The sequence below is a fragment of the Entelurus aequoreus genome, linkage group LG01 (assembly GCF_033978785.1).
Source record: "Entelurus aequoreus isolate RoL-2023_Sb linkage group LG01, RoL_Eaeq_v1.1, whole genome shotgun sequence".
NCBI classification, from domain to species: domain Eukaryota; kingdom Metazoa; phylum Chordata; class Actinopteri; order Syngnathiformes; family Syngnathidae; genus Entelurus; species Entelurus aequoreus.
In genome coordinates, this window is record NC_084731.1 from 33,520,463 (window position 1) to 33,533,559 (window position 13,097).

Here is a 13,097-nt window from a genome sequence, read left to right on the forward strand (position 1 = left end):
ATGACGTTCTACCAGCTTCTCATCAAACTATGCATATTATTTGTCTCAATATGTGTGTTTTCCTTTTGCAGGATTGAGGAGATTGCCTTTATAGATGAGTAAAGATTCCCACAGTCCGTGCAGTTATGCTACAAAACTGTCCATATGGACCTCAGGATGTCCCCATTTGGCTTTGGACCATCGGCCGTCTGAGAGATTTGGGAAAGTCCACAATTTCTACCAGCTCCACATAGCACTTCACAGTACTGTCATGCAACACACACACACACACACACACACACACACACACACACACACACACACACACACACACACACACACACACACACGCGCACACACACACACATACATGTCTTGCCTACTTTGTGTGGACCCACGTTTGGTTAGTAGGTTGTGAGGGCCCCCCTTTCCACTATAGCTAGAATGATGAAAAAATATATATCTAGCCCTAGATGGGAGTAAAGAGTTGCAACTAGGGATGTCCGATAATGGCTTTTTGCCCATATCCGATATTCCGATATTGTCCAACTCTTTAATTACCGATACCGATATCAACCGATATATACAGTCGTGGAATTAACACATTATTATGCCTAATTTGGACAACCAGGTATGGTGAAGATAAGGTACTTTTTTAAAAAATTAATAAAATAAGATAAATAAATTAAAAACATTTTCTTGAATAATAAAGAAAGTAAAACAATATAAAAACAGTTACATAGAAACTAGTAATGAATGAAAATGAGTAAAATTAAGTGTTAAAGGTTAGTACTATTAGTGGAGCAGCAGCACGCACAATCATGTGTGCTTACGGACTACCCTTGCAGACTGTATTGATATATATTGATATATAATGTAGGAAGCAGAATATTAATAATAGAAAGAAACAACTCTTTTGTGTGAATGAGTGTAAATGGGGGAGGGAGGTCTTTTGGGGTTGGTGCACGAGTAAGTGTATCTTGTGTTTTTTTTATGTTGATTTAATAAAAAAAACAAACAAACAAAAAAAACAAACAAAAAAAACAAAAAACGATACCGATAATAAAAAAACCGATACCAATAATTTCCGATATTACATTTTAAAATATTTATCGGACATCCCTAGTTGCAACCTCACTTCAGAATGCAAAACACACAAAGTAAAAAAAATATTTTACTTCTGTAGTTGTGAGGACCAGGCAAATGTCCTCACAAGTCAAAAGATCCTCACAGAAAGGGTGGTTTATCAAGTGTATGTCCACACAAGGACGGTGAGACAAGTGCACACACACACACACACACACACACACACACACACACACACACACACACACACACACACACACACACACACACACACACACACACACACACACACACACACACACACACACACACACACACACACACACACACACACACACACAATGTTGTGATTCTTGATTGTGGATTTGAAATATGAAAAGATAGTTTTTTCATAATCTTTGTTTGTGTTATCTTCCCTGATTACCGTAATAGCATGCAAGTCGACTGGTGACCCAAAAGTGCACAGTTAATACGCTACAAATTTATAATACAGTGATACCTCGCTTTTTGGTAGGAATCCGTTCCGTAATGTGTGTTGTACAAAAACTGAAACAATTATTTCCTTAAGAAATAAAACAAATCCAATTCATCCATTTCAGACACCCAAAAATAACACAAAACATGTTTTATAGTCAATAATTATGGTGTTACATGCAGAAAATTATGTGTAATATAAATGACAAATAACTATAAATTACCTGTACCGTGCTACGAGTTAGTATTTCTCACCTTATCAAAGTGCTGGCACTTGCAACTTTATTTGGTCCCATGGTGGATTCCTTTGAAGTCAATAAAAAACAGAGACTGAGTCGCCAAGGCGTAAGACTCTTTGTTCGGCACATCATTCCGTTGGCAATGTTTGGCCGTACAATAACCAAGACGCAATAAAAAATCATTGGAAGATTGTTGGTGAGCATTTTCATGGTAAAACCAATTATAAATGATAAATGATAAATGGGTTATACTTGTATAGCGCTTTTCTACCTTCCAGGTACTCAAAGCGCTTTGACAGTATTTCCACATTCACCCATTCACACACACATTCACACACTGATGGCGGGAGCTGCCATGCAAGGCGCTAACCAGCAGCCATCAGGAGCAAGGGTGAAGTGTCTTGCCCAAGGACACAACGGACGTGACTAGGATGGTAGAAGGTGGGGATTGAACCCCAGTAACCAGCAACCCTCCGATTGCTGGCACGGCCACTCTACCAACTTCGCCACGCCGCCCCCTATGAGATGTAAGTCCTACAAAATCCGAGGTACCACTGTGCATTCAAACAAGTTGTAATCATGTTGGTGCAGCAAAAACCATGAACCAAAATATCCAAAATACAGGATGTCTCCCGAAAGTCTGAACACATACTGTAAGCAAACGCTCATATTTTCAATTGGAATATTAAAAAATAACAGCTGCGATATGATTTCCAATATTTGTGATGCAAAGGTTGATGCACTTTGCAAGATCAATGTGGACTTGATGCAATACCTTCACATTTATTTTCACCTTTTGCAAATGCCCAAATTTTGTCATTAGGATTTATGCAATATTCAGTGTGAAATTAAGAAAACATTTCTTCTTTCTTTTTTCCTCAACTAAATTTCTGATGCACACTTTTTATTACAATCCAATAGGTTTCTTCCTTTGCCCTAAACTAAAGTGTGTCTTCTTGAACAATTGGCTTGAATATTGGTTTAGAGTGTTAAAATAAAAACTTTTTTTTTTTTTAGCTTTTTATGGATGCGTCAATTATTCGTAGTGTTTTACCACTCACTGGGTTCTGGGAATGAAACCCTCGCGAATTGCAGGGATCTACTTGATTATATTACCATCGTACAGGCTGAAATGCCCCCGTGTTGAATGCAGACAACTTTACACACTCATCAAAAAACCAGCAGATTTTAGTAGGAATTTGTACAAAATGTTTATCACTGAATTACATTCCCAACTGGACTCATTTCTAGTGACATGTTTCCATAATACAGTCAGTGTCTCCCACTGGACTGCAAGGTATTTGTGGTGGTGGGTTGGTGGGGTCTAACTTCCATAATTGGCCATGACACATGTAGTTTTAACAGAGGCTGTGGTGACAAAATGTAGGCAAACAACATGACATCGCAAGCAGGACGTAGCAACCTGTGAAGGTGTTGGGAAGAAAGATGCGCGCTTTCATGCTCCAGTCTCCTAAAGTGACTAATAAGATCAGAAAAGGTGACTACCGTATTTCCCGGACGATAGAGTGCACCGGTATATAAACCGCACCCACTAAATTTTCTATGTATTAGCTGCACGGGACTATAAGTCACAGACATACGTTGTGAAATTAGTTGTTAACACAGAAATATTCTGCAAATGTTTATTTACATACCTTAATTGTTTCCAAACGGCAGTAAAACAGCTGATCCAACAAAACAAAAGACATCGCCATGGACCCACTAGCTGCGGAAGCTAGCTCTCCAATCAGCTAAACAGACACAATAAGTCCACGATGACGTTTTGGTATATTTACAAAACTGGAACAATATAAACAGATTGCCATTGTAAGTTAATAATACTAACACCGATACTCGTAAACGTGTTAGCATATTAGCCAATGCTAATGACACAAGCTTGATTATGTTACGTAGCATGTACAAATATCCATGAAAACACTCCTACTGACATCAAACATGGGACAGTTTAGTAAGTGGGAAACGTTTTGGTTATATTGTAAAAATTACAAACGTTGCTTGGAGTGATGAATAGGGATGTAAACCGAGTTCCGGTATTTTTTGGTACCGGCTCCTAATTAGGGCGGTCCATGAGGACCGTGAAGATTCTGGACTATCCAGCTGACTGATGTAATTATGACAAAATGTCACATTCAGTTCAGCTGCTGCTGCACATAAAATCAGCTTTGAATAAAGACAAATAAGGAAGCAACACCACACAAAAGTTTGTAACACAACAATGTTTCCTCCTCCAAAGTTTCTCAAAGTCACGCACGCTGTGTCAGTTTGAAGTGAACACATTTTACTCACGATGAGTCACGACCACGTTTTATCAACCATCCTCCTAGCGATCCATTAATGCACAGGCCAATAATAATCCACTCAAAAACGGGAAAAATTTAGGTAATATAATAATTCATAGAGTTGCTTTGAAGATAGCATCCGCTGTGACTGACAGGTCTCTGGTTGCCGTTTGATGTCTCTTCATTGAGCAGGGTTACATTCAATCAATCAAACTTTATTTATAAAGCACTTTTCATACATAAAAGAAATGCAACGCAAAGTGCTTTACAGACTCCGATAACCCAGATTCCCTACTATCACATACGCACACACGCACGGACACAAATACCAAACACACACACACACACATATGCAACTATATGAACAAATGAATGCATGGCTGAGTACAGAAGAGACATGTGAGTAAACACTATCACAGGAGCCATCTGCACCAGGGGGTCATCAGACCATGGCTACCAGGACGCAGACACAAAGCACCCTCACAGCACGGCCGATAACCCCTGAGGCACATGGCTCCCTCTGAAGAACCCTGGAAAGCATTAGTAATAAAACCTGTAAAATAGTAAGAACCATGAGGAGAGATAAAGGATAAAATACAAGTAAGACATATGAAGATAAACAAATTGAAATCATAAATGAATAAAAAATAAAATGAATATACAGGTACATTAAATATATAATAAATAAATATAACTAAATAAAATCTTGCATAACTAATAAGATAAAAAGTAAAGTACAAATTAGTTAAATAAAATTTATAAAAATAAAAAGCCAAATCAAAAAGGTGGGTCTTAAGCCTGCTCTTAAAAACATGAACGTTCTCCGCAGCCCTGAGGTCCTCCAGCAAGCTCTTCCATAGACGGGGGCCATAATGATGGAAAAATGCCATCCCGTGACTTTGTGTCCTGACTTTTGGAATAATTAGGAGATGAGTGCCGGAGGATCTCAGGGCCCGGGAAGGTTCGTAGGGTAAAAGCAAATCTGAAAGATAAGAAGGCTCAATACCATAAAAACATTTATAAACCATAAGAACCTTAAAATTAACTTAAAAAAACAGGCGTTGATTAAAGACTTTCCTGCTCTGTGATGTTACAGGTGTTCAACCTCTTATGCTAATAGAATTGTAATTAAAATGCATTTTTTCACATCTTTATTTCCACAAATTACAGAAGTTCCCTTGTGAATCAATAAAGTTTGTCTAAGTCTATATACAAACCCCATTTCCATATGAGTTTGGAAATTGTGTCAGATGTAAATATAAACGGAATACAATGATTTGCAAATCCTTTTCAACCCATATTCAGTTGAATGTGCTACAAAGACCACATATTTGATGTTCAAACTGATAAACATTTTTCTTTTTGCAAATAATCATTAACTTTAGAATTTGATGCCAGCAACATGTGACAAAGAAGTTGGGAAAGGTGGCAATAAATACTGATAAAGTTGAGGAATGCTCATCAAACACTTATTTGGAACATCCCACAGGTGAACAGGCAAATTGAGAACAGGTGGGTGCCATGATTGGGTATAAAAGTAGATTCCATGAAATGCTCAGTCATTCACAAACAAGGATGGGGCGAGGGTCACCACTTTGTCAACAAATGCATGAGCAAATTGTTGAACAGTTTAAGAAAAAACTTTCTCAACCAGCTATTGCAAGGAATTTAGGGATTTCACCATCTACGCTCCGTAATATCATCAAAGGGTTCAGAGAATCTGGAGAAATCACTGCACGTAAGCAGCTAAGCCCGTGACCTTCCATCCCTCAGGCTGTACTGCATCAACAAGCGACATCAGTGTGTAAAGGATATCACCACATGGGCTCAGGAACACTTCAGACACCCACTGTCAGTAACTACAGTTGGTCGCTACATCTGTAAGTGCAAGTTAAAACTCTCCTATGCAAGGCGAAAACCGTTTATCAACAACACCCAGAAACGCCGTCGGCTTCGCTGGGCCTGAGCTCATCTAAGATGGACTGATACAAAGTGGAAAAGTGTTCTGTGGTCTGACGAGTCCACATTTCAAATTGTTTTTGGAAACTGTGGACCTCGTGTCCTCCGGACCAAAGAGGAAAAGTACCATCCGGATTGTTATAGGCGCAAAGTTGAAAAGCCAGCATGTGTGATGGTATGGGGGTGTATTAGTGCACAAGAAATGGGTAACTTACACATCTGTGAAGGCGCCATTAATGCTGAAAGGTACATACAGGTTTTGGAGCAACATATGTTGCCATCTAAGCAACGTTACCATGGACGCCCCTGCTTATTTCAGCAAGACAATGCCAAGCCACGTGTTACATCAACGTGGCTTCATAGTAAAAGAGTGCGGGTACTAGACTGGCCTGCCCTTAGTCCAGACCTGTCTCCCATTGAAAATGTGTGGCGCATTATGAAGCCTAAAATACCACAAAGGAGACCCCCGGACTGTTGAACAACTTAAGCTGTACATCAAGCAAGAATGGGAAAGAATTCCACCTGAGAAGCTTAAAAAATGTGTCTCCTCAGTTCCCAAACGTTTACTGAGTGTTGTTAAAAGGAAAGGCCATGTAACACAGTGGTGAACATGCCCTTTCCCAACTACTTTGGCATGTGTTGCAGCCATGAAATTCTAAGTTAATTATTATTTGCAAAAAAAAAATAAAGTTTATGAGTTTGAACATCAAATATGTTGTCTTTGTAGTGCATTCATCTGAATATGGGTTGAAAAGGATTTGCAAATCCTTGTATTCCGTTTATATTTACATCTAACACAATTTCCCAACTCATATGGAAACGGGGTTTGTAGTACCGATAAGAGTACCGATAAACACAAAAGAATCCATATGAGTAAAAACGCTATGGAAGACTAAAAGAAGCAACAGCACTCGTACTTCCGGTTGAAAGCACTAAACAGAAAGAAATACGGTGAAGACGTTCAGCCCGCAACACCTGCAAAGATGCCGCCGTAGCACAAACAATCTCACACCTCTTCAGTGTCTGGTGATTTGTTACAATTATGGCCATTAGCGAAGAAAAAGCCATTAATTTGCTGCACCGTTTTGTAAGCCACAGGTTTCAAAGCGGAGGAAAAAAAGTAGTAACTTCTAGTCCGAAATTTACTGTACATTTGTTGTTAGTCGCTTTAAAAAAAAAAAGTATCCATAGAGGTATAAAAATCGCTAATTTGCTAACACCAATCCCTCTTGCTACGTCTTCTTATGCTCTTGGTGCAAATGTGATGTGTTAAGAAGTAGAGTTACACTGCCACCTACTGTACGGCGTAAAGCTTCATTCACATACAGTCCCATTATAATGTGTTCATCCACGGCGGTCCATTTTTATTTGTGGCAGTTTGCTATAAATTTATGAATGTATGGGAAACACTGACAGTAAGACTAAGTGTGCATTAGTGTGGTTTTAACACAGTTAAAAGTCTGCTAATGTGCGCCTCCAAACTGCACAAACATGGCCGACATGCTGCATTCAGGGCAATCATTTTGTACGACATCCTACTAAGTTGTTGGCCGCACATACAAACCCACACAAATTCTAACCCTTGATGGCTCAGCTCTCTCAGCTGGGCCGTATGACAGAATCTAAAATCCTTTGTTGACGTAACGTGTGTCTGTCGCTCATCCTTTCAAAAATGTGTCATGCACGCTTCTCTGGTTTGTGATGACGTGGTCAGTCCATTGGTGCACACGTTATATACTCTCATGTTTCACTGTAAATTGTGTTTTTTTGTGTGGTATTGTAAATATTAGGAGGATCCACACGAGTGGAAACAGCCAAAAGTACTAGAAACATAGTAGTGTCTTATTTCTTTACCTCAGACTAGTTTGTTAAAACTCCTGCAAGGCACTTTGAGGGGAGGATTGGAGACCTGACTAGAGGGCAGTAATAAAAAATTGCTCTTTTTTTGGTGGAGGGAAGTTGGAGTTTATTAGCAATAATTTACCCAATCTCAAGTGAGTAGTAGGGATTTGAATTATACACAAATAATAATAATTATCTTCAGGGATCCTTTGAGCAGTGACATTTCCATTCAACGTGCTAAATTTCTGTCTTTTTCACTTGAATAAAGCGCTTTATTTGTAGTAGCACTTTCTGTAGATACATCTATTTAATATTCCGTTATTTTTAAGAGACCTACTAGACCGTTTAAATGATTTATTACAATCATTTATATATTTCATATATTGACGTTCTGTATAAAGTGTAAAAATAAGTTAGGTGGGTCAAGGCAAAGCTTGGTGTGTCATGTCATGTTTGGGTGGAGGACAAAATAATTTCATTCATTTGCACAACAAGAAGCCAAGAAGTGAAATTTAAATTTTCTGTTCTACGCTTTGAAATCTGCCTTTTATTCTCCATTTAGTCAAAATAAATGATACTCTTTTGCGCTCCCTGTATAATCGGTCTACATCTTGTAGATTTCAAAAGTGCATTAATGCTTCACTGTAACTTTCTGTGAGTCGTCCTTGTCGGTAACGTCTGTATTTGTGTCTTGTACCTTCAAGTATATACAGTATGTAAGACATTTGAATGTTAATATTCGCTGTGTGTACATGATAACAAACTTAGTGAAAGCATGACCTACTATTCATTGTGTACAGTCAGGGGAATAAATGTATGTACAGTATATTGAATTCATCAATTTGACACATTATTAGATGGGAATGTATGGCTGACATGCATATGAATGTTTCCATCAGACAAATTCAATGTATAAATGTATAAACCACTTCCTGTAGCATTATTTTTGGATTATTTTAGAGCATTGCAAATGTGTCACATTTGGACCGTTTAGCTCCCCTGGTATGATCACCAGTATGTACAGTGAATGACGACAAGAGAAGATTCAGGGAGAAGAGCGACTGTACGACAGTTGATAAGGAGCCATAAAGAGCAAGTGTTGTCTCTTAAAACATTATAGACTGTCTCAAACTGAAGTGTACATGTTTTATATGTATGTGTACTGTTGTTTTTTGGAATTATATACAAAGACAAATAAACGATTCCACTTAAAGTTAAATTGTGACTTTGCCTTCTTTAATTAGTTTGTGCTTCTATTTTTATTAGTTAAACAAAAATAAAAGTCAAAATATATACTTTGCCGCTTTAATAAAATGTATGTTTTTATGTATTTTACTGTTGTCCTGCACATTTTTGTGTGTTTGAAAAATATATACAACACAAAAAAAAAATGTCAACCCCCAAAAATATTCTTGTCAACCTGTTTTACACAACAATGAGTTGGACTAATATGTTTGTTAGATTTTGTTAATCTATCTAAAATAAATATATTAATTATTAGTAAACCTTATGTATATCTAAACATTTATATTGGTATTTATAAAATAATTATATTCTTTTTAGAGGACATAATGTATAAATACTAATATAGTTTGGCTGCCATAATTTTGATAATTGTGTAACTATGCAATCATAATAATTATAATAAATATTAGAAATGTTGTATACATATATGCATGAAAGGGAAGGGCATTTTTAAAAATATTTTGCCTATCATTCATAATCCTTGTGTAAGACAAACACACATATGTTTTTCCTTTTTGATGCATTCTAACTCAATAGGAGGTCCTCTTTAACGCCCACAAAGCCCAATAAATAACATCCAAAAGCAGCCAACAATACTTAACATTTTGTGGCCTGAATATCAAACAAGTATTAGTGATATTATTATTATGAAAGCTAACTTTAGGAACCTACTTTTAGTGGCCCATTGATCACAAAGAGTAACTCGATTATGCTGCTGTGTGCACAGTCGGCGAGCTGCTCTCTTGCCTGTGAGCTGGTGAAAGTTGATTCTCGATTATAAATCATGCCTCAACTGTAGATTAGAAGGTTGTGGACATAAAACAAGAAGCTGATCAACTGTGACATTCAACTTAGACCCAGAGATGGAGAGAAAGACAGAAAAGAGGCTGTTTTGCAGCCACCCTGTTTTTCCTTTAACCCTTCATGAGGATTATTGTTCAGTTCAGTTCAGTTAAATTCGAACATGCATACGATACAATGTAATTCATCACATATTTCCAGTTGTTTCATTACAGTACGTCCGAAAAGGAGTAGGAAGAAGCAGAGCTTATTTAAACCTACTCCTTTTCATACGATAACAATTTTATCCAATTTCCTTGTTCTCTGTAACATAACAGTGAACAAATAAATAATAAACAAATAATGTACCTAAGTAAACCAATATTAAATACATACATAATTGTCTGAATAAAAAAAAAGGGTTCAAAATGTTCATCGTAATTCTTGTTCTGTGTACTTTGTGAACACTTGTAGTTTGATTATGATTAAGTCCTCATCTAAACGGGAGGATAAGAACATCCCATTAGTTGGCAATGTGCAGTAAGCAATGTTTTATTATGTTTGTTGTCTCTCATGTCTGCCATGAGTTGTAGTCAGTGTTGTTGTTGAAGGAAAAAGTGAACATTGGGATGCATTTATGAAATGAGTGCGCCACTGCGTGAATATGACATGTTATGAATGTGCCTGTAACTACATTACATATACATATACAGTGTGTATACAAAACCTTGATGGAAGTGTTTTTTTAGCGCGCTTCACAGGTGGAAGAGAGCGACTCTCATAAGCTCCATTGTTAGCTGACTTTTGCTAACATTTATTTGCGAGTTAGAATGCATAAAAAGATAAAACCATGTATGCTTGTCTTACATAGGGATTGTGAATGTTATGCAAAATTTAAAAAAAAAAAGTGCAGTTCCCTTATCACCTATTCATTTTATTTGCATTTTTATTATTAGTAGCATTGAAGTGTTATATTTTTATACTATTTATAACATTGCATTTTTTTTTAAAAACTAATTCGTCCAACATTAACTTTATCTATTCATTTTTACCAAGATACAAAAAAATATTTGTGAACACATTTTGTTTGTTTGTACTATTGCCTTTTTTGACTGGAATTATTCGATTCTAAAATAAAAAGTCTACCAGTAAAAATAATACATTGTTAAATAAAGTAGGCTACTCAAAAATCAACGCTTATTGTTTTGACCAATGTGGATGTGTAGTAATGTTTTTGTACCACAAGAGGGCAGCAACTTTTCCTACGCGTCTCCTTCCTCCCCCACATGGGATCCTTGAGGTGCGTGGAAAAGTGTTTGCACAGCTGGACGTGATCCTCCCCGCGAACACAGCCTGTGGGAAAAGCCAGTAGGTTAAAGATGCACTGCAGAGTTGATGTATTTCCAAATGTGCGCCGTAAGGCTTCATGGTGTCATGTGAGCATGAGCTGCTGATTACAAACAGCTGGCGGGCTCTGGACTGAGCCAATCAGACAAGCGGTTGAATGTGACGTCACTTGGGTGGCGGGAAGTGGGAGGAACATTTTTACCATCCATCCATTTGCTACCGCTTGTCCCTTTTGGGGTGGCGGGGGGTGCTGGAGCCTATCTCAGCTGCATTCGGGCGGAAGGCGGGGTACACCCTGGACAAGTCGCCACCTCATCACAGGGCCAACACAGATAGACAGACAACATTCACACTCACATTCACACTCTAGGGCCAATTTTAGTGTTGCCAATCAACCTATCCCCAGGTGCATGTCTTTGGCCATTTTTTTTCAATTGCTAACACATTAAAATTACATCCATAGTACAATTATTTTAACTGACACACGGAGAGCAAAACCACCTCCAGTGTTGGGTTAAATACTGAAAACCAGTAACTAGTTACAGTTACTAGCTACTTTATTTAAAAAGTAACTCAGTTACTAACTCGGTTACTTACACCAAAAAGTAACGCGATACTGTGAAAAATAACTAGTTACTTTTTTTTAATTTTTTTAAAACTTTTTTTAAGGCTCTAATTAAAGGCCTACTGAAATGAATTTTTTTATTTAAACGGGGATAGCAGATCTATTCTATGTGTCATACTTGATCATTTCGCGATATTGCCATATTTTTGCTGAAAGGATTTAGTATAGAACAACGACGATAAAGATTGCAACTTTTGGTATCTGATAAAAAAAAGGCTTGCCCCTACCGGAAGTAGCGTGACGTAGTCAGTTGAACATATACGCACAGTTCCCTATTGTTTACAATGATGGCCGCATGAAGTGAGAGAGATTCGGACCGAGAAAGCGACAATTTCCCCATTAATTTGAGCGAGGATGAAAGATTTGTGGATGAGTAAAGTGCAAGTGAAGGACTAGTGGGGAGTTGAAGCTATTCAGATAGGGAAGATGCTGTGAGAGCCGGGGGTGACCTGATATTCAGCTGGGAATGACTACAACAGTAAATAAACACAAGACATATATATACTCTATTAGCCACAACACAACCAGGCTTATATTTAACATGCCACAAATTAATCCTGCATAAAAACACCTGCGTGTTTGTTATGCTAGCTCCTAGCTCCTCTGCTAGCTCCTAGCTCCATAGAACACGCCAATACAATTCAAACACCTGATCAACACACACAATCACTCAGCCCAAAAGACCGTTCACCTAACCCAAGGTTCATAAAGCTTATATATTTTAAAAAAGTTACGTACATACGCAAAAAAAGTTGCGCACATACGGTCAAGCGATCAAATGTTTAGAAGCCAAAGCTGCATACTCACAGTAGCACGTCTGCGTCTTTGTCATCCAAATCAAAGTAATCCTGGTAAGAGTCTGTGTTGTCCCAGTTCTCTACAGGCGTCTGTGTATCGAAGTCAAAAGTCCTCCTGGTTAGAGTCTCTGTTATCCGAGTTCTTCCATCTTGACTGCATCTTCCGGGAATGTAAACAAAGAAGCGCCGGCTGTGTACTGTTGTTGCTGACTACGTTCGAAAAATACGTCCATTTCGCACCGACAACTTTCTTCTTTGCTTGCTCAGCTTCCTTCTCCATAATGCAATGAACATGATTGCAACAGATTCACGAACACAGATGTCCAGAATACTGTGGAATTATGAAATGAAAACAGAGCTTTTTCGTATTGGCTTCAATGTGGAAGGCATACCCGTGTTCCCCGGGTTACGTCACGCGCATACG

General features: G+C 38.0%; 1 protein-coding gene and 1 long non-coding RNA gene across 3 annotated transcripts in view; one reads left to right on the forward strand and one right to left on the reverse strand.

Annotated features, from left to right (window-relative positions):
• Window positions 1-5,345, forward strand: part of slc4a8 (solute carrier family 4 member 8) — a 98,870-nt gene extending 93,525 nt beyond the window's left edge. For both annotated transcript variants that reach the window (XM_062048501.1, XM_062048508.1), the window contains one exon: window positions 72-5,345. In XM_062048501.1, coding sequence (XP_061904485.1) covers window positions 72-77 — 6 coding nt within the window. In that variant the 3' untranslated portion in view covers window positions 78-5,345. The remainder of the gene's footprint in view (window positions 1-71) is intronic.
• LOC133650847 (uncharacterized) overlaps window positions 1-13,097 on the reverse strand; it is an 83,315-nt gene that overhangs the window by 4,557 nt on the left and 65,661 nt on the right. Inside the window, exon 2 of the long non-coding RNA XR_009826322.1 lies at window positions 11,145-11,257. This is a non-coding gene — a long non-coding RNA (uncharacterized LOC133650847). The remainder of the gene's footprint in view (window positions 1-11,144; window positions 11,258-13,097) is intronic.